This window comes from Trachemys scripta, chromosome 1 (genome assembly GCF_013100865.1).
Source record: "Trachemys scripta elegans isolate TJP31775 chromosome 1, CAS_Tse_1.0, whole genome shotgun sequence".
Taxonomy (NCBI): domain Eukaryota; kingdom Metazoa; phylum Chordata; order Testudines; family Emydidae; genus Trachemys; species Trachemys scripta.
Window position 1 is genome coordinate 165,198,724 of NC_048298.1, and position 27,338 is coordinate 165,226,061.

A 27,338-nucleotide genomic window follows, 5' to 3' on the forward strand; every position below is an offset into this window, starting at 1 on the left:
CGGAGCCGGGCCGAGAGCGCGGCGCGCGCAGGCTGGGAGCCGGAGCGGCCGGTGGCGGGTCCGGGTACCGACCCCTCCCCCCGCTGCCGCCATGAGCTTCCTGATCGACTCCGGCATCATGGTCACCTCCCAGGTACCGCCCGGGCTGGGCCCCGCGCGGGCAGGCGGTGCCGCAGCGGAGCGGGGCGGGCGCTGACCCGGACCCGGCGGCTGTTTGACTGGGACGCCGAGGCCCTCCCCGCCCCCCATCGCTGGGCCCCGCGCCATCCCCCCCGCCCTTCGTGTGCCGCGGTTCCTCCCCCTCCCCCCCAGCGCTCACCAAAGGGGGGGGGATGGTCCCGGGCCCCCAGCGCTGCCCCCCCCCAAAGCTCTGTCACATCTGTGTGAAGAAAGTGAAACGGGAGGGGGGCCCCCAAATTTCTCTCCACACTCCCCAAATCCTGCCCTGTCACCGGGCACGCGCTGCGCTGCGTCTCACAAGCCAGCAGAATCCGCTCTCGTGCCTCGAGGTGACTATTCCTGGCTCACTGCGATCCCCAGGGCTGTGGGGCGAAGGAGCTCCCCATTTATACAGTGGCCCAGTGGGAGTGCAGCTTCACTGCTAGCTTAGACTACGGCTCTCTCCCCTTTTGCTCGTGCTTGTGGTTCCCAACCCTTTCAGTGCCATGCCTCTATGCTTCAGCAGGAAAAAACAATCAGGACTTTCCCCCTTGTAACCACGAGAGAAGGTGGTTGTAACCTTCCCTGGACCTATTGATGGCCCTTGTTGAGAACCTGCTGCTGTGATGTATAGTCCACATCAGAATAAGACTATAAAAATCTCAACATCAATCAGGATCTTTTAATTACTAAAACAATATTCAGCTCAGTAAACTAATCTCCGGATTGTGATTCCAAGCAAGATGGGGTGACAGGCTATTGAGAATTGAATTCCTATAACCCAGCATAATTTGCACAAATCCAAATTTTCCATGTATGGGAACCCATGGAAAAGTTCAGCCTGCTGTCCTTTGAACTGTCTGTCTTGGTTCTATCATTGTCCAGAGGGCTGGTTAATCATGGCCTCTCCTTCCTGCTTACAGTTTTGAGGAATCTGCTACAATTTTGCTTTCCAAGTTTGAAAGATTTTAATCTTTTTCTAGAAAGTATTTTTCGACAATTGTTGGAGCTCAGACATATCGTTCTCCCTTGATCCACCTGCAACCCAGGACCATCTCCATCTCTTTCATTTCCTCCAGTTTCCATCAGTCATCTTTCATTTAGTCTCTACTGTAGACATAGCTATCTCACTTGGAGCCTTATTAACTTCCAGTGTCTCTTGCCATCCTGTCCTTAATCCGTTTTAACTGAAATAACATTGCCCTGTTAGAGCCAAAACAATGTTATCTGCAGGGGGGGTACAACCCACTTACTTGAACCTACCTCACTTGCTAGTTACTTGTCCTATCTTCTTTCTCTTCCCTCCCCCCCGTTATCCAGGTTCTTAAAAAATAGTGTCCTTTCCTCTATGGTTACCTCTCTTGGTACAACTTCCCTGACTGCTTTCAGTCTGGTTTTTGATCATTTCATAGTGCTGCGGCTGTCTTCTGCATAGTAATGGCTTGTGCATTGTCTCTGTTGACACAACATTTTCTTCTTATCCTGCTTGATTTCAGTGTGGCTTTTGGACTGGTTGATCACTCTGTTCTCCTTAAGCAAGTCTCCCTTTCACTCACTTTCTGATTTGATTTCTTACCTTCTTAAATTGCTTCTCTTTCATTTCTGGTGGAGGCTTTGCATCATCTTCAGAAACATCAAGGTGAGTACTTAAATTAGCCTATGTAATTGTGCCAATTTATTACTATTCTTCTTCTCTTCTGACTCCTTTATTATTGGCACAATCACTTGTGGTGTCTTAATTAGACACTAAACTCTTAAGATTGTGTCTTCCTGAGTGTTTGTATAGTGCCAGGAACAAAGGAGCCCTAATCTTGATATTTTTAGCTAAAAATTTTTGTGTTGATCATCTTCTAGTTTGTATTTCTCTGCTCCCTTTGTAGCCGCTACTTGCTAGCTTCTGCCTTGGAATCACTTTATGTAGATAAAACCTATAAGACTTCCTTAACTCATTCCCCAAACCTTCTGCTTGATGGTAATAAGTCTTACCTTTTTCTATCAGTCACTTCAAAGACTAAAGTCCTTTTTGTCCTGATTTCTCTGACTGCTCTCAATCACCTGCCTTAGTTCATACTTTTGGTTTCATAATTTTGGTGCCAAGGCAAAAATGTTTGGTCTTCCTTGGCTTATACTTTCCAGATCTTTGTCTGTAAATGTCATTCTTCTATTTCAGGAGCATAGTCAGAATTTGTCCTCACGTTGCTCATTTACTGCTTGGTACTGTTTACGTCTTTGTTCCTCCTTAATCCCTGCTCTCTGCATGTCAGGGGGCCATAATGCTATCAAATTTTTAATATGCTCTAGGGATGGGGTACTCAATAGGCGGACCGCGGGTCAAATCTGGACTTCCAGACACTTTTGAAAGGACCCCAAAATCTTTTTATTTACTTATCTATTATCATTATTGCTGTTATTTTATTTTTATTATTTTCTCTGGTGTCTGTCTGAACCTTGACTATACCTTGACCCAGAAATTGGGACGTTGGCAAAAAACAGACTACCCCGGCTCTAGGAAGTGACACTGTATCACTGCCATCTGTTCTGCCTTTCTGATCCTATCTCTGACATCAAAAATACCCCTTTAAAATAAATTTAAAAAAAGAATCCATATTCTTTCTGTTCATCTTCTCTTAACTTTTATCCACCTGTTTTTTAGACTGATGCCTTTGTGCTATCTGGGAGACAGGTGTGATCCTGTGGCTAGAGCAAGGCATTGGCAGTCAGGGCTCCAGAGTTCTATTCTTAGTTCTGCAACTGACTAGTTCACTTTTGACCAAGTCACCTAACCTCTGTGTGGCTCAGTTTATCCATCCCCAAAATGGATATGGTATTTATTGTACCTCCAGAAAGGGTGTTGTGAGGCTTAGCTAATACAAGTTTGTAAAGTGTTTTGCTTTGAGAATCTCTGATGACAAGCACTATACAGGTATAAGTGAAAAGCATTATTGGGCTTGATCTGTCTTCTCCCTGTAACTTTTTACAGATGAGGCTCTTGCTTTCATGTATTCTGCCTTATTTGTAACTCCCTTCCCCTCCCTCTAAGCTGCTTGCCATCTTAAACTTTTTTTCTTTCACTTAAACCAGTCTTTCTAAAGCAGGGGTTCTCAAACTGGGGGTCAGGACCCGTCAGGGGGTCGCAAGGTTATTACATGGGGAGGTTGCGAAATGTCAGCCTCCAGCCCAAACCACACTTTGCCTCCAGCATTTATAATGGTGTTAAATATATAAAATGTGTTTTTAATTTATAAGGGGGGGGGGTCACACTCACAGGCTTGCTATGTGAAAGGGGTCACCAATACAAAAGTTTGAGAACCACTGTTCTAAAGCATTGTGAGAGTGTGTTAAAGCCGCTATGTAAAAATAAAATGCATTCTAGGTCTTCATTAGTCTAGTGAAAGAGATGAATTCTGTAATATCTGTTCATACCTAGAAGCCTAGATGCTTGTTTTGACTCTTTCCCACTTCCTCTGCCTCCTTTCATTGAAAAGTTGTGTATTACTGGGTCTTTAGTAAGGCAGTGGTACTCTGTCTCAGTTACATTTCATCTCACTTAAAAATCTCTCTCTCCACGCTAACAGCCGTTTTGGACCTCTCTGGTTATTGGATACATAGGAACTATGTGACCAGGCGCTGTAGTGCTTTGCCTGATGTTGCCCAGAAGCTTTCGACTTTACATTTTGCAAGTTTCTTCCTAACCAATGTCTTTGGATTGGCCTCTCTTTTACAGGTGCTCTTCTTTGGATTTGGATGGCTGTTCTTCATGCGCAAGCTATTCAAAGACTATGAGGTGAGAAGGAGCTGTTTCATTCAAACTGTGACTCTACATCTTACAGTGAAGCTGTCACACTGAAATCTAGTTCATTTAATAAAATCAGTAAAAAAACAGCTTGGGGTACTAGTACCTCCTTTTAGCTGTATTTTTGTGATTTTACAGTTACATTTTCCTGTTCTTAAAAAAGAACGTTTTTCCTCCTCTGTTGCTATTTGAAAAACCCACCTAGATAACAGGGGAAATGGACAATACTGGGGAAACAGTGAAAGTTATCATACACAGTGCTGTTAAATATAAACAAATTGAAAATGTAGGAAATATATATTTATATATATTCCTCATCACTTTTGGTTATACTCACCGTGAGTGTTCCTCATAACAGTCATAGGTAAAAAATTTTCTCACACAGACATTTTTAAGTTGATAGTGTCCCTTGAATTTAAATTTTGGAAAGCTGTTAAAAAAGGACAGTGTGACTGGATTGTTAGGAAGAAGCCATTGGGGAATAGAATTGTGACAGTGTAGCAAAATAGGAGGGATATGAGAGAGAGTATTGTGTAGGCTACGAATGGCCAAAGTGCAGGCCAAATGTAGTCCCACAGAGTATTGCAATACGATCCATGGCTTCCCATGTCTATAATTCAGAGTTTGGGCCAGCTGAGAGTACAGGGCCCAGCAAGTGATGCACCATTTTGATTCATGTGGCCTGATGCATTGTATGCTGGAGCATGTAGTCTTTCTACGTACAGCATCTCTGTCTTAAGTACAAAGGCAGCTACAATCAGCTCAATGTTGTACAAACTGGATGTAATCCTCTGGCTCCTTGCAAACTGCCAGTTTATCCTCCTGTTTTGGCAAGGTCCGGGCACCTCAAGTGTAGACCCTGTTCTGTGCTGAGGCACCTCATGGTTAATTTCCCCTGTCTGATATGTAGCTGGCCAATACCGTGTGAGGATGGAAGTGACTCCTGTCTCGTGTTTGCTCCATCACAGGTGCGACAGTATGTGGTGCAGGTGGTCTTCTCTGTGACCTTCGCCTTCTCCTGCACCATGTTTGAGCTCATCATCTTTGAGATCCTGGGGGTGCTAAATAGCAGGTAGGTATGGGGGCTACCACACTTTCCTAGATAAAGGCCTGGCCTTCGTTTTATTCTCTAGCTACTCTAGTACTATTTCTGAGTTAATTGTCCCCATATCAAGGAAAAGCTGTAGGCAACGTTATGAATAGCTCAGTGAAGACATCTAAGCAGCAGGGTCATTCATATGATTGAGCATGAGGCTGGAAGCCAGGAGCTGCTGAGTCTCATCCAGTCTCTGCTACCGACTTGCTCAGGGTCCTTAGGGCAAGTCACTTATCTCCCTGCCTCAGTTTCTCCATCTATAAAATAAGGATTCTGTTTACTATTTCCCTCAGGGGTGTTGTGAGGATTAATTCAGATAATGTTTGTGAAGTACTCTGTAATTATAAAGAGCTACAGAGAGTATTCGCTCAGTGCTTGACTGTGGTGAAAACAGCAAATAAGATACTATGTTAATTGAAGAGTAAGAATAATACAACAGAAACTATAAATCGATGATACGTTCGCACCTTATAATCAGTATTGCTCGTCTAATCTAAAATGACTGAAGACATGCACTAAGGGATTCCGTATAAAAAGAGCGTTCAAAGTATTAGGCTTACTTCAGAAAGGAATAGAAAAAGAGGATATTGAACAGAGGAATATAGAAACTGCCGGCTGGGTGCTCCGACTTACCTTTTCCCATGATACAAGAATAAGAGTGCACTCAAGGAAATTAAAACGCAACACATTTAAAATGGATAAAAGGAAATCTTGATTAGATAGCCCATTGCTGTGTTCTGGTATGCCAATTGCTTTTTTACGAACATTTGTGAGCTCTAGAGTAAGATCCATTTTGGGGTGTCCCAGTGTGCTGCTTTTAGGCGGGTGTTATCTAGTGCAACTTAGACTGAAGGGGAGGGGTGAGATGTGTTCAGCTTTAAGAGGAAATCTTTGCATTATGATCAGGCCCTGACCAATCTTTTGATTCCTTTTCAGTTCCCGGTATTTTCATTGGAAACTGAACCTGTGTGTGATTTTGCTCGTCCTAGTCTTCATGGTGCCTTTTTATATTGGCTACTTCATTGTGAGCAATATTAGACTATGTGAGTATACAGATTTACAGCAGTGAGATTGCTAGGTTTGAGAATTATGCCTCACAACGGGTGACAGGCCCCTTTCTCTTTGAAAGATGTCTCATTTTTCTCCCTACTCTGGCAGTTGTGACTGGGTAGCTCCTCTTTACCTGTCTCTGAAAGTTCTCAGGACTTCCAGTGTGACAGACTGTTCACTCTGGAAGTAATTAAATCAACCATTGGCCCTTAATACTTTAAACAAGGGGGATCATTAAAAATATCGGTATTCAGTAAATTGTCTCACTACATAAGAGCTGATTATTATTTATTTCTTCTTGCTCAACATCAACTGCTATTTCGGTTCTTCCTTTCAGCCATGTTTCTGCCTCTTCACTTTTCTTTCTTTTAGCTTTGTTCCCCCTCCGCCCCCATCTTCCTCTTTCTTGCATTTGCTTGATTTTCAGTCTTTGTTTATATTGAAGCTGATCGGTAAATATAAAGCACCAAATTCTAGTCCCAATACCTCTCTGGGCTCAGAGCCCCCACTAAGCAGGTTGGAAGACATTCTGCATGATACCTGCAGATGATATTTTTCTTCATGTTTTCTTCCCTTTCTCAGTTCTTGGAGGTGATTGGTGCCTGTTGGTAACATTATTGGAATTTGTTGCTTTACTATTTGCAGGTCAGTTGGTCCTTAGAGCCCTTGTGTTGACTGTCTTGTTTTGGGGGGAAGTCAAATGACACATGGAAGCCTAGTTAAATTAGTCCTCACTCTTCTCCCCAACCTTCCTAAGATGAGGACTCAAGCTCCTCATTGGCTGACATACCTGTCTGCTGCTGCTTATTCTCCTATATGCTAGTCCTTCCCCAGCCTTAGCTGCTGATGTTCAGCATCTCTCTGTTACAACTTAGAGTGGAGGGTGGGTGCGTGCACTGATTGGGATGAAGATGAGGTTCCTGGCAGAGGACGTGTAGTGGGTGTTGACCAGGTCACACCTTCTAGTGGCTAATGACTCTCTCTCCTCCCCACCCCAGAATCCTAGAAGCTGTTCAGTTCTTAGACAATGGACAGTATTCTGTGCTGACTTGCAGCCTGCGCAACCCAATTGACTTTAGTGTTTCCATTACCTCTTTCCCGCTGTGTGTTCTTACTACTTAGCCTCCAGTGTCTTCCATTTCTCCTGCAGGTGTTTTTAAACTCAGAACTTTGATCTGCTCATTAATCCTTGTATTCCTTGTAATATTTTCCAGAGGCATTGTTAATTCTGACGGTGTTTTGGGTTCCCCAGCTGCATTCTTCATTGATGGATTTAAACATTCCCTCCCATTGGCCTTTAATCACAAGATTGCTTAATTTCTTTTGGAAAATTTGTTTGTTTAAAAATATTTTTAATTAACAAGCATTTTTTGTGATCAGAGGTCAGGAAAAGCGTATAGTTACAAATCGTAAAGCCTGGGTCACATATGAGCACCCACCGATCGTGTCAGTTATAACACGTTCTAACCCAATCTTCTGTGTGCATTCACATGTAGGGCTAGGGTCCTCCAACACTAGGGACCCCTCACCCTCTCCCCTGTACAGCAGAAGGGCAAGATGCAGTCCACAGACTCTTCCAAGTGCAGGAACTGTTCCCTTACAGCAGAGGTTCTCAGCCTGTGGGCTGCTTGCAGCCCAATCAGCACACAGCTGTGACCTATTTGACATCCTTAGGGCCATACGAGTAGTTTATATATTGTGTGGCTGTGGCCTACTTAGATATAGAGAGCTGCATATGCAGCCCACAGTGGTAAATAGGTTGAGAACCACTGCCTTGCAGCATGCTACAGGCCCTAGCCCTGCTAATGGGGGAAAGAAGTATCAACAGAAGTGGAGTCAGGGCTCTACCCTACCCCTGCCCAAGTTAGAACAGCTGATCATGCATAATGCATCTCCTTAAGAGATGTGGCAGCATATGTCGTCCCAGTGTGTGTGAGCTTCAGGATCGTTTATACCTCCTTGAGGAGCTGGCTGTCCCAGAGCTCCAAAAAGAGGATTCATTGCATTACTCCCTGCTCTTGACTATGCCTGTCAGGTGATTGAGCCATTTAGAGTTGGCCAGTTTCATAAGAGTTACAGTACTAGATACTGCTAGCACAGTAGCAGTGCTAGATTGCTCCAGTTTTAATCATCTCTACGCAACACAATCTTGAGACCAATGTAGTGATTCTGCAGCCTTTCATGAAACCTAGACACAGGAACTTCCTAACAATGCCTGTTTTCTCTCCCCTTTTCTCAGTGCATAGACAAAGGCTGCTCTTTGCCTGTGTTGTTTGGTTGACATTCATGTATTTCTTCTGGAAACTGGGAGATCCATTTCCTATCCTCAGCCCAAAACATGGTGAGTTTTCATATGTATGTTTCTTGCTTTCTCCTCCTTCTCCTCCGCATAGATAGTGCTTCAGCATTTCACTGTCTGGCTCTTGGCAACTCTGTGAACTGAAGTACATTCCATAGCTGGTTGCTTACTCCTGAGAATAAGCTCTGAAAGTCAGGAAACCCCCATGAACCTTTAATGTCACCACAACACAGGTCCAAACAACTGGACTACCTAATTTATTTGTATTGTTTTCCCTCCAGAAAACAGCGGAAATATATCAGGTCAGGATGTCCTGGGTGAATCTGGAATCCAGAGGAACTTAACATTGCTTGCATTTTGCTGGGGGCAGAGTCCCCAAAATGTAAGACCTAAATGTTGACCACCATGTTTACTCTTTCTTTTCTTGCGGGTGCTAAAGCAAGTCCATGGAAGAAGAGAACTTAGAAAAATCAACACCCATTATTGAATAGTCAGTATTGAATTCTCGAGTCCTGATTTTTGTTACCATGTTGTTCTCCAGCTCCTTTTGAAATGAGTGAGGATTCTGTTCACAGAGGTGGTTGCAGAATCCGGCCTTAAATGCTTAATGGATGAATTCTCCCTCATTTGATGAGCCCCAGCATTGAAAGAAACCAAGAAGAAAGGAGAAATTAACAGGCTGGCCTGACCCTATAATAGCTGAAAGATTTCACCTGTGATTCTAAAACATTTTTTCTCTCTTAGGCCTGGTCTACACTGTGGGGGGAGGGATAGATCTAAGATACTCAACTTCAGCTACGAGAATAGCGTAGCTGAAGTTGACGTATCTTAGATCGACTTAGAATTACTTACTTCGCGTCCTCACGGCGTGGGATCGACAGCCGCGGCTCCCCCGTCGACTTTGCTTCTGCCTCTCGCCGAGCTGGAGTTCAGCAGTCGACGGGAGAGCGATCAGGGATTGATTTATAGCGCCCACTACACGCGATAAATTGATCCCCGATAGATGGATCACTACCCACCGATCCGGCGGGTAGTGTAGACGTACCCTGAGAGAGAATGCCTGATTGCTTCACGTCCCACTGAAATCCACCTTTCTCTGGGATTGAATACAGTATCTATTCAATAGTGTAGAGCAACATTGCATAGCAGTTTAAGGAACTGCAGGAAAGTAGTGTGTATCCCAGGGATCGGGGCACGCGACCTGTCAGGGTAAGCCCCTTGGCGGGCCGAGCTGGTTTGTTTACCTGCCGTGTCCGCAGGTTCGGCCGATCGCAGCTCCCACTGGCCGCGGTTCGCCACTCCAGGCCAATGGGGACTGCGGGAAGTCGTGGCCAGCATATCCCTCGGCCGCCACTGCTTCCCGCAGCCCCCATTGGCCTGGGACGGCGAACCGCTGCCAGTGGGAGCTGCAATCTGCCGAACCTGCGGACGCGGCAGGTAAACAAACCAGCCCGGCCCGCCAGGGGCTTTCCCTGGCGGCCCGCATGCCAAAGGTTGCTGATTCCTGGTGTATCCATTTAAAGCTGCAGGAAGAGCTTGGTTTGGCAGAATGTAACCACCCAACTGGAATTTGGCCAGGGCACTGGAGTTAACCCTCTTAATCTATGTGTAAAAGTGTCATGGAATCATTGACCACTAGAAATTTCAAGAATCTCATTTTTTTTACATCTGCTCTTAAAGACAACACTTATAGCCACATGGTGCCCCTTAGTACCATATGCAGGCATTGGCACAGAGAGACTATAAGAGAAGAGCGTCCTCTGTTGCATCACCACTGTGATTAGTATTTACTTTAATTAGTTTTCCACTAAAACTTTTGTTGGCCCCTATTCTGACTTTATAAAATGAACACTTTGTATGTCACCTCTCTGATCACAAAAGGAAGAATGCTAGGAAAAGCTTGGGATATCTTGCTTTAAGCAGTTGAACACGTCATTTTTAAAAGCATCTATATTTTACCTGCTCCTGTATATAACAGCATTCGGGGCAAAAGGCCAATGTATTGTTGCTCTCTAACTGGTGTAAATCTGCATGTGGCTGCATATGACTCTGTGGTCAAGCCCCTTTTGTTAAGGCCCTTTGCTATTGTTTTCATCATTTATTCCCCTTCCCTGAAGCATGAAATGTGGCCTGGCTCTCAGCCACCTCAGCTTCACAATCATATAAGCTCCAAATGTGCAGTGTATGGCTGCTGCTTTGTATCTCGTTCCCCAAAGGTGAGTGGTGTTTACTAGTCCATGATACCAGATTTCTATGAAAATCTGGTGTGTGGTTGTAGCTGGCAATAGAAAGTTGGGAAGGACAAATGAATCTTAGTATTTTAACTGCCTTGGTTGCAATGCAGAGCCTTAGTCTGCGTTTTATTGCAATGTTTTAGTGTGACTTTAGCGCTAATAAAAAATGCCAGATTGACAGTGTCACAATTCATGGCAACTGCACCCATATTCCCCCTCCATGGTCCCTTGAGGGCACCCATTACGGGCTCCTCAGCAGTCACCTCTCTTGGTGACCCATTTGTGTCTCTCTCTCCTGACCAGGGTTTTCCAGGCTGCACTGTTCCTTGCCTACACTGAGTTCCCCTGCAAGTCAGACTGCCTAACCAGGCCAGAGTCTGCTCTTTGCTCTCTCTTCAAATGCTATGAACAATGTAATTGCCAGCAGTTGTAAGTTACCACGCAGCACTTTCTAAGCACTCGTGTGTATTCTCATAACAGAGAAAATATATAAAAACAATAAAAGCTCCTATATACGTATTAAAAGCTTACCAGCGCTCACCTATGAGTCTTATGGGGCCTCAGTAGGCTAAAGACCTTCCTACCCCTGCCAGGAAGACTGGTGTCCCCCTTAGACAGCAGGTCCTGTCCATTTGCTGGATCAGAAGGAAGACCCTGAGTCAATTTAAACTCAGGCTATTTATCCCAAAGTCCTTTTTTTAATCTGTTGGTCTCTGGAGAATCCAGTCTGGAACAGTATATGTGAGCCTCTCTAGGTGGTGGTACCTCTCTGGAGGTGTTTGAACCTGAGAGAATTTGCCCAATTACCACGCAGTGTACAAGGAGCTGAGGCAGCCCTGCCTCATGGAGTAGAACACAATCATACTTAAACCATTCATGTAAAACAGTGGACCCCAAAGGTAAGGCTTGGAGTTGTAATATCTTCCCCATGAAGATGTTACATACAATCCTGTTTCACAATAATACTTAAATGTAATGCCATAAGTCTTTCAGGAATATTGCAGGAAATTGCCATATTTGTTACAGATAGCACCTCTGGTAGTCTCTGTATCCACCAGATGGATATAGCTCAGCCAGCATCAGCAGCAGTTTCTCTCTACCCTAACCCCATGCCCTATAAGCACGTGTCAGATCTGATGTGGAGGGATCACTTCTACGAGAGAGGGGCCAGTTTTGATCTCTGTAGTCTGGTCAATTCTTGGTCTCTTCGCTGAAAATGATACCCTTGGTGCCATACATGCTAGTTGTAGGAGTGGGCTTTGTGACATGGACAGATGTCTGCCAGAAAGTAAACTAAGACCACCAAGCAGCCATCATATGACAAAAATTGGTCACTTCTGGGCTAGTGATTTAGAACGGAAGGGTAATGTGCAGCCCATTCCCAGTCTCCTACAGACTCTGTTTAGCCTTGGTTTCCTGTCCTGTTTTTAAACCTGAGAGTTTCACATACTTCCCTGGGAGAGCATTCTCTTCCTCCTCTCCCCACCACCTGCCTGTATATACTTTGAATCACCTCTGGTACCTGGATTCTGAAGGCAATTAGTTTGGCTAAGTAATTGAATGAGTACTGTAGTCTTTTATGAGGACACCAAAGTGTAAATAAGTACAGTAAAAGCAACCCCTTATTTACATTGTCTTCTCTTTTTCAGGAATCCTGTCCATAGAGCAGCTCATTAGCCGAGTGGGTGTGATTGGGGTGACACTCATGGCTCTGCTTTCTGGATTTGGTGCAGTTAACTGTCCATACACATACATGTCCTACTTTCTCAGGTAACCACAGCCTCTTGGAATTTTATTCTGTACACTCCTTGAGACTTTTTCCTTCTTCCCATGTGTGCACTCTCTCAGATTCCCCTAGGACACTGTCCAGGTTTGGTCCTGGGCCTTTCTTTCCTGTCCCCCCAAGCCTGCTGATTTTAGCTGTCCCATCTACACTGCAAGACCCCTTCCATCACTGATGTATGATGTCCTCACATAGACTCTTCAGTTCCAATTTGTTTGTCCCACATGCTTTTCCTTATTCACATTCTCCTTGGAGTGGAGTACCAAGGCTAATGGGGTATTGTGTGTATGTTACAGGAATGTGACAGATGCAGATATTCTAGCCCTGGAGCGCCGTCTCCTACAAACTATAGACATGATCATCAGCAAGAAGAAAAGGTGAGGAGAACAGAGCAGAGTCAAGATACGTTAATACTGTTGGGGTTAGCAGATTGCAGGGATACGGTGTTCTTGGAATAGCCAAAATTTTGGCTGCCAGGAGTTGTTAAGTAGTTGCATAACTGTGTCAGATAAGATTCCTTGCTTTGGTGAAACAAGTGCCCTGAAGGGGTTAGAATGGTGTATTGTAGCAGTTATTTCATTGCCTGAAACAAAATCTGTTCTGTTCCATTACAGGCCTAGACCCTGAACTTCCCAAGGTACCTTCCAGCTGCACATTTTTAGGATAGGGAGGAATTAAATAGTTAGAGGGTCTTTGTTATTGGAGAACTTTTCTGTGCTGTGCTGGATGTCACAAGGGCCAATATTTTGAGTTGGGAGAGAGGGGTGCTTTAGCTTAAAATAATTATCAATGACCTTGAAGAGGGCTTGATGCCAAATGTGGCTCTACTGGCTGCAGATACAAAAAAGGGGACCAGTAAACACAGTGGAATCATAGATTGCATTGACAATGCTATGAAAAGGTTTCAGCTTAGGGTTGGATAAGTGGCTCATGCATTTCAGTGCAGTGAAATGTTGAAGTAATGAGGCTGGGAGCCAGCAGTGATTATAGAGATTATGTTGTAGTGTAAATGGGAGCATGAGGGACAATATACAGCAGCTGCTTTTGTATTTGAACCAGTTCTTGAAGTCTTGTACAGATGGTCCAAAGCATCAAACAGTCCCATCCCGTAATGGCTTTATGTGATTCTGCTTTATGAAAGCTTGTGTCACAGCCCCATAATGACTACCAGAGTGCAGCAGTTCTCAAACTTCACTGCACCGTGACCCCCTTCTGACAACAAAAATGACTACATGACCCCGAGACCAAAGCCTGAGCCCCACCACCCCAGGCAAGGGGGCCAAAGCCAAAACCCAGGCAGTGGGGCTTGAGCTTTGGCTTCGGCCCTGGGTTGTGAGATTCGGTCTTCTGCCCTGGGTTCCCAGGAAGTCTAATGCCCGGCCTGGTGACCCCATTACAATGGGGTCCTGACCCATAGTTTGAGAACTGCTGCCACAGAGCATTGCTGCATTCAGACCAGTCCTCACAGCTCTGGGGAGAAGGCAGTTGTACGATGACAGAGGTGCTCCAAAGGAGAGAGGCATTTGGTGGGTTGTGTGGTCACTGAAAGAACATAATAACCGCCATACTGGGTCAGACCAAAAGTCCATCAAGCCCAGTATCCTGTCCTCTGACAGTGGCCAATGGCAGGTGCCCCAAAGGGAATGAACAGACAGGTTATCATCAAGTGATCCATGCCCTGTCACCCAATCCCAGCTTCTGGCAAACAGAGACTAGGGACACCATTCCTGCCCATCCTGGCTAATAGCCATTGATGGATCTATCTTCCATGAATCTGTCTAGCTCCCTTTTGAACCCTCTTATAGTATTGGCCTTCACAACACTCTCTGGCAAGGAGTACCAGAGGTTAACAGTGCGTTGCATGGAAAAAATACTTTCTTGTGTTTGTTTTAAACCTGCTACCTATTAATTTCATTTGGTGGCCCCTTGTTCTTGTATTATGAGAAGTAGTAAATAACACTTCCTTATTTACTTTCTCCACACCAGTCATGATTTTATAGATCTCTATCATATCCCCGTTTAGGTGCCTCTTTTCCAAGTTGAAAAGTCCCAGTCTTATTAATCTCTCCTCATACAGAAGCCGTTTTATACCCCTAATAATTTTTGTTTCCCTTTTCTGAACCTTTTCCAATTCCAATATATCTTTTTTTGAGATGGGGTGACCACGTCTGCACGCAGTATTCAAGATGTGGGTATACCATGGATTTATATAGAGGCACTATGATAGTTTCTGTTGTCTTATCTATCCCTTTCTTGATGATTCCCAACATTCTGTTTGCTTTTTTGACTGCCGCTACACACTGAGTGCATGATTTCAGAGAACGATCCACAGTGATTCCAAGAGCTCTTTCTTGAGTGATAACAGCTAATTTAGACCCCATCGTTGTATATGTATAGTTAGGATTATGTTTTCCAATGTGCATTACTTTGCATTTATCAACATTACATTTCATCTGCCATTTTGTTGCCCAGTCACCCAGTTTTGTGAAATCCTTTCGTAGCTCTTCGCAGTCTGCCTGGGACTTAACTATTTTGAGTAGTTTTGTATCATCTGCAAATTTTGCACCTCACTGTTTACCCTTTTTCCAGCTCGTTTATGAATATGTTAAATAGGACTGGCCCCAGTACAGATCCCTGGGGCACACCACTATTTACTTCTCTCCATTCTGAAAACTGACCATTTATTCCTACCCTTTGTTTCTTATCTTTTAACCAGTTACCAATCCGTGAGAGAACCTTCCCTCTTAGCCCATGACTGCTTACTTTGCTTAAGAGCCTTTGGTGAGGGACCTTGTCACAGGCTTTCTGAAAATCTAAATACACTATATCCACTGGATCCCCCTTGTCCACATGCTTATTGACCCCCTCAAAGAATTCTAGTAGATTGGTGAGGCATGATTTCCCTTTACAAAAACCATGTTGACTATTTCCCAGAAAATTATGTTCCTCTGTGTCTGACAATTTTGTTCTTTACGATAGTTTCAACCAATTTGCCCAGTACTGAAGTGAGGCTTTCCGGCCTGTAGTTGCCAGGGTCACCTCTGGAGCCCTTTTTAAAAATTGGCATCACATTAGCTATCCTTCAGTCATTTGGTACAGAAGCTGATTTAGATGATAGGTTACAGATGACAGTTAGTAGTCCTGCAGTTTCACATTTGAGTTCCTTCAGAACTCTTGGGTGAATACCATCAGGTTCTGGAGACTTATTACTGTTTAGTTTATCAATTTGTTCCAAAATCTCCTCTAATGACACCTCAATTTAGGACAGTTCCTCAGATCTGTCACCCAAAAAGAATGACTCGGGCTTGGGAATCTCCCTCACAGCCGCAACAGTGAAGACTGATGCAAAGAATTCATTTAGTTTCTCTGCAATGGCCTTATTGTCTTTGACTGCTCCTTTAGCATCTCAATCATCCAGTGGCCCCACTGGTTGTTTAGCAGGCTTTCTGCTTCTGATGTATTTAAAAAATTGTTTGCAATTACTTTGGAGTCTTTGGCCAGCTGTTCTTCAAATTCTTTTTTCGTCTTTTTAATTATATTTTTACACTTCATTTGCCAGAGTTTATGCTCTTTTCTATTTTCCTCATTAGAATTTATCTTCCACTTTTTAAAGGATACCTTTTGCCTCTCATTGCTTCTTTTAGCAGTTGTTGTTTAACCACAGTGGCTCTTTTTTGGTTCTCTTACTATTTTTTTGAAATTGGGGTATACATTTAAGTTGAGCCTCTATTATGGTGTCTTTAAAAAGTTTCCACGCAGTTTGCAGGGATTTTACTTTTGGCACTGTACCTTTTAATTTCTGTTTCACTAACCTCCTCATTTTTGTGTAGTTCCCCTTTCTGAAATTAAATGCTACAGTGTTGGGCCGCTGTGGAGTTTTTCCCGCCACAGGGATGTTAAATTTAATTATATTATGGTCACTATTACTAAGCGGTCCAGCTATATTCACCTCTTGGACCTGATCCTGTGCTCCATTTAGGACTAAATCAAGAATTGCCTCTCCTCTTGTGGGTTCCAGGACCAGCTGCTCCAAGAAGCAGTCATTTAAGGTGTCAAGAAACTTTATCTCAGCATCCCTTCCTGAGGTGATATGTAACCAGTTAATATGGGGATACTTGAAATTCACCATTATTATTATTACTGAGTTTTTTATTTTATAGCCTCTCTAATCTCCCTGAGCATTTCAGAGTCACTAACACCATCCTCGTCAGGTGGTCTGTAATATAGCCCTACTACTATATTCTTATTTTTCAAGCATGGACTTATATCCATAGAGATACATACAGTTTAGTTCATTTAAGATTTTTACTTCATTTGATTCTACGCTTTCTTTCACATATAGTGCCACTTCCCCACCAGCACGACCTGTTCTGTCCTTCCGATATATTTTGTATGCTGGTATTACTGTGTCCCATTGATTATCCTCATTCCACCAGGTTTCTGTGATGCCTATTATGTCATTTAATACTATAATGTCAATAATGTCATTTAATACTAGGCACTCAGTTCACCCATCTTATTATTTAGACTTCTAGCATTGGTATATAAGCATTTTAAAAACTTGTCATTTTTTGGCTGTCCCTATTGCATGACGTAATTTAATGGGACTTTTTTTCATTTGACTGTTTCCCATCAAATCCTCCCTGTATTTTATCATTTTCCATCCTCTCCTCCTTATTAGGACATAGCGAATCTCCATTTATAGATCCTCCCCTAAGGGATGTCCAAACCACATGCTTCTCTGCATCTGTCGGCTTTCCCCCAGTCCTTAGTTTAAAAACTGTTCTACGACCTTTTTAATTTTAAGCGCCAGCAATCTGGTTCCATTTTGGTTTAGGTGGAGCCCATCTTTCCTGTATAGGCTCCCTCTCTCCCAAAAGCTTCCCCAGTTCCTAATCTAAACCCCTCCTCCCTACACCATCGTCTCATTCATGCATTGAGACGCTGCAGTTCTGCCTGTCTAACTGGCCCTGCGCGTGGAACTGGAAGCATTTCAGAGAATGCTACCATGGAGATCCTGGACTTCAATTTCTTACCTAACAGCCTAAATTTGGCCTCCAGGACCTCTCTCCTATCCTTCCCCATGTCGTTGGTATCTACATGTACCACAACAACTGGCTCCTCCCCAGCACTACACATAAGCCTATCTAAATATCTGGAGAGATCTGCAATCTTCACACCAGGCAGGCAAGTCACCATGCGGTTTTCCTGATCATCACAAACCCAGCTATCTATGTTTCTAATGATCGAATCCCCCATTACTAATACCTGTCTCTTCCTAATAACTGGAGTTCCCTCCCCTGGAGAAATATCCTCAGTGCGAGAGGATACCACAACATCATCTGGGAGGAGGGTCGCAACTACGGGATCGTTTCCCTCCGCTCCAGTTAGATGTTCTTCTTCCCTGAGGCCTTCATCTATTGTGTCCTGGAAAGTCTCATCTGTGTACCTCTCTGTCTCCCTTAGCTCCTCCAGTTCAGCCACCCTGGTCTCCAAAGTCCGTACACGGTCTCTGAGGGCCAGGAGCTCCTTGCACTGAATCCATACATATGTCACCAGCCTATAGGGCTGGTAATTGTACATGCTGCATTGGGTGCAATAAACTGGGTAGCTCCCACTCTGTTTCTGGACTTCTGCCTGCATTCTCTCTTTTTTTTACTCCCAAAGCTTGTTTCGTTGTTGGTGCTTTGTTTTTATCAAGTGGTATTTTGACCTTTAAGTGCACAGAATGTTAGGTGTCTCTAGCCCCTGCTCACACTCCCTCTTTAAACTCCCTTGCCAAACTCCCCTGTTAGCAGTTCCTGTCCTCTGAGATTGAAGACTGTGGAGTCACATGATCTGGAAGAGGACATGGGAGGCTGACAAGTCACATGCCTGAGACACCAGTTGAATCTTTATTTTTAATTCGTGTGAAATCCATTCTGTATTACTGAAACCTCAACAGCATGGCAGCTTGTTTGATTAGGACTGGATTCCATTCCTGAGCAGACTAAGATGTTTTGGAGCAGGATTGGTGATTGGGTGAATGGTAGGGGTGTGTCTCTGCACTGAATAAGTTTCACAATGTCTGCTGTGCAAGGCATCTTTTTCTGAGAACTGAATCTTTTCTCTTTTCAGAATGGCAATGGCCCACAGGACCATGTTCCAAAGAGGGGAAGTGCACAACAAACCCACTGGCTTCTGGGGAATGATAAAAAGTGTTACCACATCAGCCTCTGGCAGTGAAAGTATCCTTCTTTTCCTGTCCCTGGGGCTTTAGGCTAGTTCCCTGCTGAGTAGAAATGGGATTTAATTAGGAAAAAGGACAGGGAGGCCAGTGTTGTTAAGCATTTATATATCACGCAGCTCTTCCCAAAGCATAGTGTAAGAAACACTTTATGCCCCAAAGAGCTTACACTATAGCACAACAAAATATTGGACATCCGCTCAGGAAAGGGTTGGTGTAGGGAGAGTGTTGATGAGAACAAGATAGAAAGGAATCCTGTGAGAAGGGGTGGGGTGGGACTTGTGAAACAGTGGAAGTTACAGAAAGACAATAGTTTTTGCTAAGCATTCAGATTCAGATCTCCCAAAATGCTTCAGGGGAGGGGCAGGGAACCTTACTGAGAGCCATATGGGTAGGGTTCTGGGCCAACAGGAAGGAGCAGGAGGGTATGCATGGTGACGAAAATTCTCCGCAGGATTTGATAACCAGTCTGTAACTCCCAGCAGAAGTCCTGTAGATGGTGATGGAGTGCAAGTAACACGAGGAAGTTCTAGTGAAGATTAAGGCGTGCGGATGTTATAAAAACAAAGCAGCTAGTTTTTGGGAGAGACTTGGTTCCATTTGGTAGTGTGCATTCCTCTGCTTGTGATAGAGATCAGTTATGTGATCCTGTTAAAGGTACCATGCTGCCCAGCATTGTTACAATGGAGTGCTCTGAAGATTCTATCATATGAGGGTTTTTGGAGCAGTTTAAACTGAGATTGTGTCTGTGCAGGGAGCCCAGGAATGGAGGAGGAACCTCAGGGTATGTTTGTTTCTAGCTGATGTTAGGAACTTCTGCAGAATTCTACCCTTGACTCTTCTGGTTTGCCAGATCTGTCCCTTATCCAGCAGGAAGTGGATGCGTTGGAAGAGCTGAGTCGGCAGCTTTTCCTGGAAACTGCTGACCTGCATGCAACTAAGGTACATAGCAAAGAGCCAGATTGATAGTCTGGGAGAGGATGAGCAGAATTTTAAAGTCATTCAGCTGGCAACCACGAAAACAGAAGCAGGTTTCTCAGCTTTGACACAATATTGGAAGAGTCTGTTTCTCATTTCTGGGGGTCAGATGGCAAGCTGTTTTCCCCAGTTCAGATATGCTGTGGAACATGTACCGGGCCTCAGAAAAGGCCAGCAATCCCAAACTGTGTTGGGAGAGTGGAGGGGCGTAACCAAGGGGCCTGTGCTCAGTTCCCCTGCTAATAAGGCCCTTTCTTAGTCTTTTCTTCTGCAGATTGGCCTCACAATGTACTGAAATGATGAGTTCTTATGTTCTATAAAAATTAATACATGTCAGTGCTAAAATGTCAGGAGGTTGCATGGCTTAGTGGAAGCCAGGAATAGAAGTTTGGAGAGCTAGGTTCTCTTTCCAGATCTTTATTAGCTGTGACACTTTGGCACGTCACTGGTCAGTGCCTCAGTTTCCCCATTAATAAGAGGAGCTACTGTTACAGCTCTCTCTCACATGAGGTTTGAGGTTCATTCATTAATGTAAGTGTTTGTAAACACTTGAATGGTGAGAGATGTAGAAGGACAAAGTAATCATTGCTGTTTTTTACTGGTAATTGTTTAAAACTTAAAAAATTGAATTTTATGTGAACCTGAAAATGTTAAATGTATGGTGGTTTTTGTTGTTTTTGTTTCCTTTCAGGAGAGAATAGAATACTCCAAAACTTTCCAGGGGAAATACTTTAATTTCCTGGGTTACTTTTTCTCCATCTATTGTGTCTGGAAAATCTTCATGGTACGTGAATGTCATATATTCATAAACCTCTTGCATGGAGGGTTACACCTTGCTTAGATTGTTTGATACATACGGGTAATAAGACTTTATACACAGATTCTTGCCTGCACCTTAAGAATATTCTTCCAGTTTCCTTTCATACGTCCTGCTCCTGGAAATTAGTTTTTGAATGAAATTAGCATCCATTTGGGATAACTGTTTCTTACTTCATTGTGTGTTTTCATACATTTTGTATACTCTCAGTTAACTCTATGGGACTGTTCTGTGATGAAATACAGAGCAAAGGACATGTATGTGTGTCACAGATACAGTTGTGCTGTGTATACCACATTCCCTTGAACTGATGCACTTGTCTCTCTCCTGCAGGCAACCATCAATATCGTATTTGATCGAGTTGGGAAGACTGATCCAGTCACAAGAGGAATTGAGATTACTGTAAATTATCTGGGAATCCAGTTTGATGTGAGAAACATTTAAAACTCCCCACTCACATCCGTAATTGCTGTTTTATCTATTACTAACTGAACTGGTGTTGTGGGAGCAGCTGGTGGGGATTAATGGGGCTCTGAGAAGGGGCTTAGATTTCTCCACCAATCTGGGAGCACATCATTTTAACCATGTTTCTAGTGAAAGTTAATGCTGGAGGATGTCCACTATCCACACAATAGGCCTATTGCATGTTGGTAGCTCACCATGCTGCACACCCTGACCTGGAGGGAGGAAAGGGTCCTTTGAGCTTTCATGTCACGGTCCCATGAGATGCAAGCATTCCATTCACCCCCATCTTAATGGAGTTATTGCCATAGGTGGTTGTATATAACCCTCAGGCAGAGATTCATGGTTAGAGCAGAGAACTCTGAGCTGGATTTTTGTTTATGGCTCTGCTATTGACTAATGTCCTTGGAGAAGTCACTTAACCATTATGAGCCTCAGTTTTCCAATCTGTAAAATTAGAATAATACCTGTCTTTTGGGATGTTGAACACTTCAATGGAGGGCACTATGGAAGTGGCTGTCCACGACGTGTCAGTATGTGGAGGGGTGCAGTGAACAGTGTGTGTGCACGTACACTGCGTGAATTTACAGTTCATGTGAATAGATCTCTGAGGTCTTAGATTAGTATTTGTTAATAAGAATGAACAACGTACTCAGCTGTGAATAAGAGATGAATAGTCTGGCTTGCAGAACTTAGTTTGTGTTAGTGTATTCAAGGGCAGACAATTTTACAATGAGCATTCTATGTGAATAGTAATAAGTGTGTGCTTGCACAACTTGTGTACTAGTTGGTTTGTGGCACATGATTACAAGTGAAACATGAAATGACTGCACCTCTCCCCTCCCGCCCCCCTCCCCGGACTCCTGTGCCATCCAACCCCCCCCGTCCCCTGACTGCCCCGGGAACCCCTGCCCCGACTGCTCCCTGCCAGACCATCTAACCCCCACTCATTCCTGACTGCCCGCCCCCGCCCTCCCCCCCGGGATCCCTGCCCCATCCAACCATCCCTTCTCCCTGTCCCCTGACTGCCCCCTGCCACTCCATCCAATTCCCCCTCCTTCTTGACTGTCCCCCCCGGGACCTCTGCCCCCATTCAATCCCCTCTGTTCCCCACCCTCTGACCGCCCTGACCCCTATCCACACCCCTGCTCATCCCCCACCGAACTCCCCTGCCCACTATCCAACCCCTCCTGCTCCCTGCCCCCTTACCGCACTGCCTGGAGCACCGGTTGCTGGCGGTGCTACAGCCGCACCGTTGCCACCACGCAGCACAGAGCACTGAGTCAGGCCGGGCTCTGCAGCTGCGCTGCCCCAGAAGCTCGTCGCCCCTCTGCCCAGAGCATTGCGCCTCCCCAGCCAGGAAGGTCCCACGGGCCGTAGTTTGCCCACCTCTGCACTATATAAATAATTAAACATGCAAAATTACATTAAAAGGACATGAGTGAGGTTTTGACGTCAAGCACTCAAAAATTAGGAAATGCCAGCATTAAGGTTGCTTGTGCAGCCTTAATTCAGCTTTCTTGTGCGTATGCATTCTGGTACAGTCTGTAGTTACATGAACACTGGGGCCTACCAAATTCACGGTCTGTTTTGGTCAGTTTCACAGTCATAGGATTTTAAAATCATAAATTTTATGATTTCAGATATTTAAATCTGAAATTTCAGTGTTGTAACTGTAGGGATCCTGACCCAAAAGAGGGTTGTGGGGGGGTGAGTTGCAAGGTTATTGTGGTGGGGGATCACGGTATTGCCACCCTTACTTCTGCACTGCTACTGGCAGTGGTGCTGCCGTCAGAGCTGGCTGACTGGAGAGTGGTGGCTGCTGGCCAGGAGCCAGCAGCAGCGCAGAAGTAAAGATGTCATGATCGGGCGCTGCCTTCACAGCTAGGTGCCTGGCTAGCAGCCTCTGCTCTCTAGCTACCCAGCTCTGAAGGCAGCACAGAAATAAGGGTGGCAATACCCAACCTTCCTACAATAACCTTGCTCCTCCCTCCCCCCATAACTCCCGTTCGGGTCGGGGCCTACAGTTAGAGAAACACTGGTGAAATCTGCATAATATAGGGCAAAAGTACACAAAAGACCAGATTTCATGGATGAGACATGACTCATTTTTCATGGCCGTGAATTTGATAGGGTCCTAATGATAACATACTATTTTTTTCCTCTCTCTCTTCCCCCCTCCCTCCCCCCCCATTCCTCTCTCAGGCTTCCTGGAAGGGTAATAATAGAGAGCACAGCAGAGACAGGCTCCCTGATCTCAGTTTAGGTGTCTGGACCTCAGAATGGATTGATTTAAATCAAGGCAATTTAAATAATGATTTAAATCACTAAGTGGAAAGCCTCTATTTTGATCAATGATTTTTAATCAACTTTTCTATTTGTACTTCAGTTACCTTCTAAAAGAAGGTACATTCTCATGGGTTGATCTAACCATTAAAACATTGATTTACAGCTAAATAGAGCCTTTACACTAGATTTGATACACCTATTTGCTACCTAGGAAGATACAACACTATATATACATTTATTAAAGCAATTATATAGCTTAATATTTCAGATTCTTTTTAATTCTACATTTTTAGTGTGTTAGAAAATAGTGAATGAGATATTATTTACTAGATAATTAACTTTTTGCTCATTATTTGTATCTGACTGCATTAGGATGGTAACTGGAAGTTGTTTAAATACACAAAACAGCATATATTTATATTTATTAAACAAAACAACCTTAAATGTTTTGTATACATAAGCTTCTCCTACCAAAATGTGTTTCACATTTATAAATAAATTGTAGGAAGTTTAGGCCTTAATGTATTTTATATTAAATCAAGATTTAATTTTGAATGGGTTTATTTTTAAAAAGAAAAATGTATTGTAATTTAAACAACAATAAAAAATATCTGATTAAAAGAAAAATGATAGATTTTAATCCACCCTGCTGGATCTGGCACAATCCCCAGCAGCTCAGAGCTGCAATTTCAGGGAAAGTCCTGCTGAGCCTCAGGCTAGAGCATTTTCAATCTGAATGGAATCTGCAGGGAATATAACTGCATTCCAGCAGGTCTCTACCAAGTCTATGCAAACTGCATTTTTTCTCAGGTTTATGTAACTTGGACAGATTTGGGTGGATTTTCACAAGGATGTCAAAAGGCATATCCCTCCCAAATTTCAAGCCCCTACTCCAACGTATGGGCGCTTTACTGCTTTTCAAAGAAAAGATCTCCAGAATTTTTTAACATGGTCAAAACAATGTACTTTTCCGTAGCCTTGTTTTTGGAAATGGCTGAATTGTTTGGACTGAAACTTTTTGGAATTTTGAGGCAGACACTTTCCATGAAAAATTTCAGCCCAAATAATTAAAATTTGGCCAAGTTATAACCAATTGAAAAGAGGGTCTTATAATGAAATGTGTTGGGCAGCCTTAATGATAGATGGGGCTACCAGCCCTTCCTATAATAATAATCTCCTCTGCTTGTTGTAGCCATATACCAGCTACCCAGAAGAGGGCAGTGGTTCACATGTTTATTGTGAAAAGATGGAAACACTGAGGGACCTTGCCTAGTATATTACATGTATCTACAAGGCAGTTACCTTTATGTACCAAATAGATGTGTGTTCTTTCGTATTTATTCTATAAATATTCACATCTGAACCCTCAGTTCCTTCCATGAAGTCCACATAGGCTAGATCTGTGCATTTCCCATGTGTGTAGAGTAAGCACTTGCACATGAAAGTACCCATCTCTGTGCCCTTGCAGGAGAATATATACCTGTATGTAAATTTCTCTAGAGTGAGTATCTGCACAGTATGAGAATTCAGAGATCCTGTTAAGTGCACATCCACACACATGCTTCAAATGCCTGGCCCCAGGGATTTAACAATTTCCTGTTTTTGTTGGTGCAGGTAAAATTCTGGTCTCAGCACATTTCCTTTATCCTCGTTGGAATAATCATCGTCACCTCCATCAGAGGCTTACTGATCACACTCACAAAGGTACGCCTGGCCAGAGCCCCTTTATGTGATAGCAGTCCAGGAGAGCTTGCATGTATTTCTAATTTAGTCAAGAGAACATAGTGTAAACAAGAGGTTTTCAATCTTTTTTCATTTGTGTATCCCTAAAAAAATTTGAATGGAGGTGCGGACCCCTTTGGAAATCTTAAACCACTGGTATAAACCTTTAGTACAAATGTAGGACCTGTGGTTTCTATTCAGTTAGTAGACAAATAGGGGATGAGGAAGGCTGGAATAGAAGTCCTTGCAGGGAGTGGGATGGAGAAAAAAGTCTTTTAGGGCTGTATTAGAGAAGGGGAGGATAACTTTTCCTGGCTTATCTGGGGTATGGTCCTATTGAGAATTCTTTCAGCAATTTCCGTCACTAAATGCAATGCGCAATCTATAAGTGCCTCCAGTCCAAGCAGAGGAATGGTGTTAATGTTAGGGCTGTAAATAGTATTATAACTGTTTTAAAACTCTTAGAATAATCTGAGACTCTCTCCTTGCCCTAGACTTCCTCTCTTTAAAAAAAACAAACAAAAAAACAAATCTCCCTATTGCTACCAACAGTAGTCATACTAGTGTAAATTGGCTTCCATCGTTTTAACAGCAGGCTTTCTAATTTCTCAGAACAGATCTAGTGATTAATCCCTGGTTGCTGCCTGTGAGCAGTTTATATTAGCCCTTCCACTGTTTTTACTATCAGTGGTAGTAAGATTGGGAAATTTTAAGAGACGAAGTGTAATGTAGACAAGGCTTAACAGTGATGTGGAAGCCTGGATCTGTTAGTATTGGGTATTGAATGGCAATTAAGAGGACTTGGGTTGCTTCATTTAAACTGCTAGCTATTTCTGGGGAGCAGGTAGGGGATTAATGCTTTAGTACAACCACGGGGGAAAACTGGCAACACACAACAGGGTGACACAGGGTACCTAGGCTAGAATGTATTTTGGGTTGTGTTTTGTTTTGTTTTTTAAAACTGGATTCTCCACACTGGCTGGCCATGCAGTGTTAGTAGCTGGTTTAGTGGGACCTATGTTAAAACACTTGTAGCTCTACTGAGGACAAGGCTCAGGTCTGTATCTTTGAAAGGTGTGGTGTACATACACATCTAGGAAGCATGTCTTTTTCCTTCAGTGCTGGTTTCTAGGACTAAAGGGGAATGATTGGCGCATGTATTCCTTCCATGTTCCTGTAGAATGGAGCACAAACATGCATGGTGATGAGAGTCCTATTTTCAGTATTTTTTTTTTCCTCTTTACAGTTCTTCTATGCCATCTCCAGCAGCAAGTCCTCCAATGTTATTGTTCTGCTGTTGGCACAGATCATGGTGAGTATCCAGACCTGCTAGTGAGCTTTTATCATATTGTCCCATCTCAGCAAAGTAGCCACCTGTGAAGCAGTTAACTGATGCACTTCCTGTATCTTATCTCCAGGGGATGTACTTCGTCTCTTCTGTGCTCCTAATCCGGATGAGTATGCCCCCGGAGTATCGCACTATCATTACAGAAGTCTTGGGGGAGCTGCAGTTCAATTTCTATCACCGTTGGTTTGATGTGATATTCCTGGTTAGCGCTCTCTCCAGCATCCTTTTCCTCTACTTGGCACATAAACAGGCCCCAGAGAAGCACATGGCGCTCTGAATCCATTCCAGTTCTGCCCACTGTTCTATAATCCCTTCTGGTGGACTTCTGCAACTCATTAGGGGTGACAGGATTTGGACAGAGGGAGGGCAGCTCTTTCTGTGCTCTGATGATGTAATTGGCCCTTCTGACTTCCACAGTTGCACTTAGAAGCTATATAGTTCATCCTGTGAAGAGGGTGCCATGAGCTGAACAAACAGCAGAGGCAGGAGAAAAGTGGAGGACAGTTGAGAGCCACGGAATAGGAAACTCCATGGGACAGGTGTGTCTTATGGTATTGAAAAATCTGCCAAGGATCGTCTGAGGAGAGACCTCTTAAAATCACGGGTAGAAGAATTCTGCGTAAAGGACACCGAGGAAACGTGATTTCAGTTTAAAAACAAATCAGTCTTAATCCAGAGTTGGAGGGTGTTGATTCTGGATCTGAATGTCTGAGTCTGTGAAATTAAATCAGCTTTCGTAATACCTCACCACTAGCATCATAATTGTTTGTGTCAGTCCCAGGGACTTTAATGGAGATGAGGAAGTGTGTGAATGTCATTGTTTGGCAGAGGGGGAAGTGGATTGAGATTCATGGGAGATGTGCATGATTAGTATCTAGCTTCCTTAGGAACTGGAAATCAGTCCTTTGTTACCATTTAGGGCCTAATGAATCAGAATCCATGCCTTGGGTTACTGTTCACTGGAGTTTAGTGCGAAGTCAAAGATAGTAGCTATAACTAGTTTACGTTATATACTAGAAATTCAGTGCTCCCCACTGACCGATACAGTCTACATCAGCCCATGTCCCTTGTTGGCTTAATGC

At 43.7% G+C, this 27,338-nt stretch overlaps 1 protein-coding gene across 1 annotated transcript; it reads left to right on the forward strand.

The window, feature by feature from the left end:
• On the forward strand, window positions 1–27,003 carry GPR89B (G protein-coupled receptor 89B). The gene is made up of 14 exons (XM_034792136.1): window positions 1–133; window positions 3,884–3,943; window positions 4,921–5,024; window positions 5,985–6,091; window positions 8,338–8,439; window positions 12,281–12,401; window positions 12,711–12,791; window positions 18,532–18,641; window positions 19,494–19,582; window positions 20,310–20,402; window positions 20,769–20,864; window positions 24,801–24,890; window positions 26,155–26,220; window positions 26,327–27,003. The coding sequence occupies exons 1-14, from the start codon at window positions 92–94 to the stop codon at window positions 26,531–26,533; spliced, it is 1,368 nt and encodes a 455-aa protein (XP_034648027.1). The 5' UTR covers window positions 1–91; the 3' UTR covers window positions 26,534–27,003.
• Window positions 27,004–27,338: the final 335 nt, after the last annotated feature.

Bases quoted from the DNA above. Each gene is read 5' to 3' on its own strand.
- GPR89B (XM_034792136.1), top strand. From the start codon at position 92: ATGAGCTTCCTGATCGACTCCGGCATCATGGTCACCTCCCAG. The intron at 19,583-20,309 runs GTACATAGCAAA...GTTTCCTTTCAG, and splicing joins CTGACCTGCATGCAACTAAG to GAGAGAATAGAATACTCCAA. The intron at 26,221-26,326 runs GTGAGTATCCAG...TCTTATCTCCAG, and splicing joins TGCTGTTGGCACAGATCATG to GGGATGTACTTCGTCTCTTC.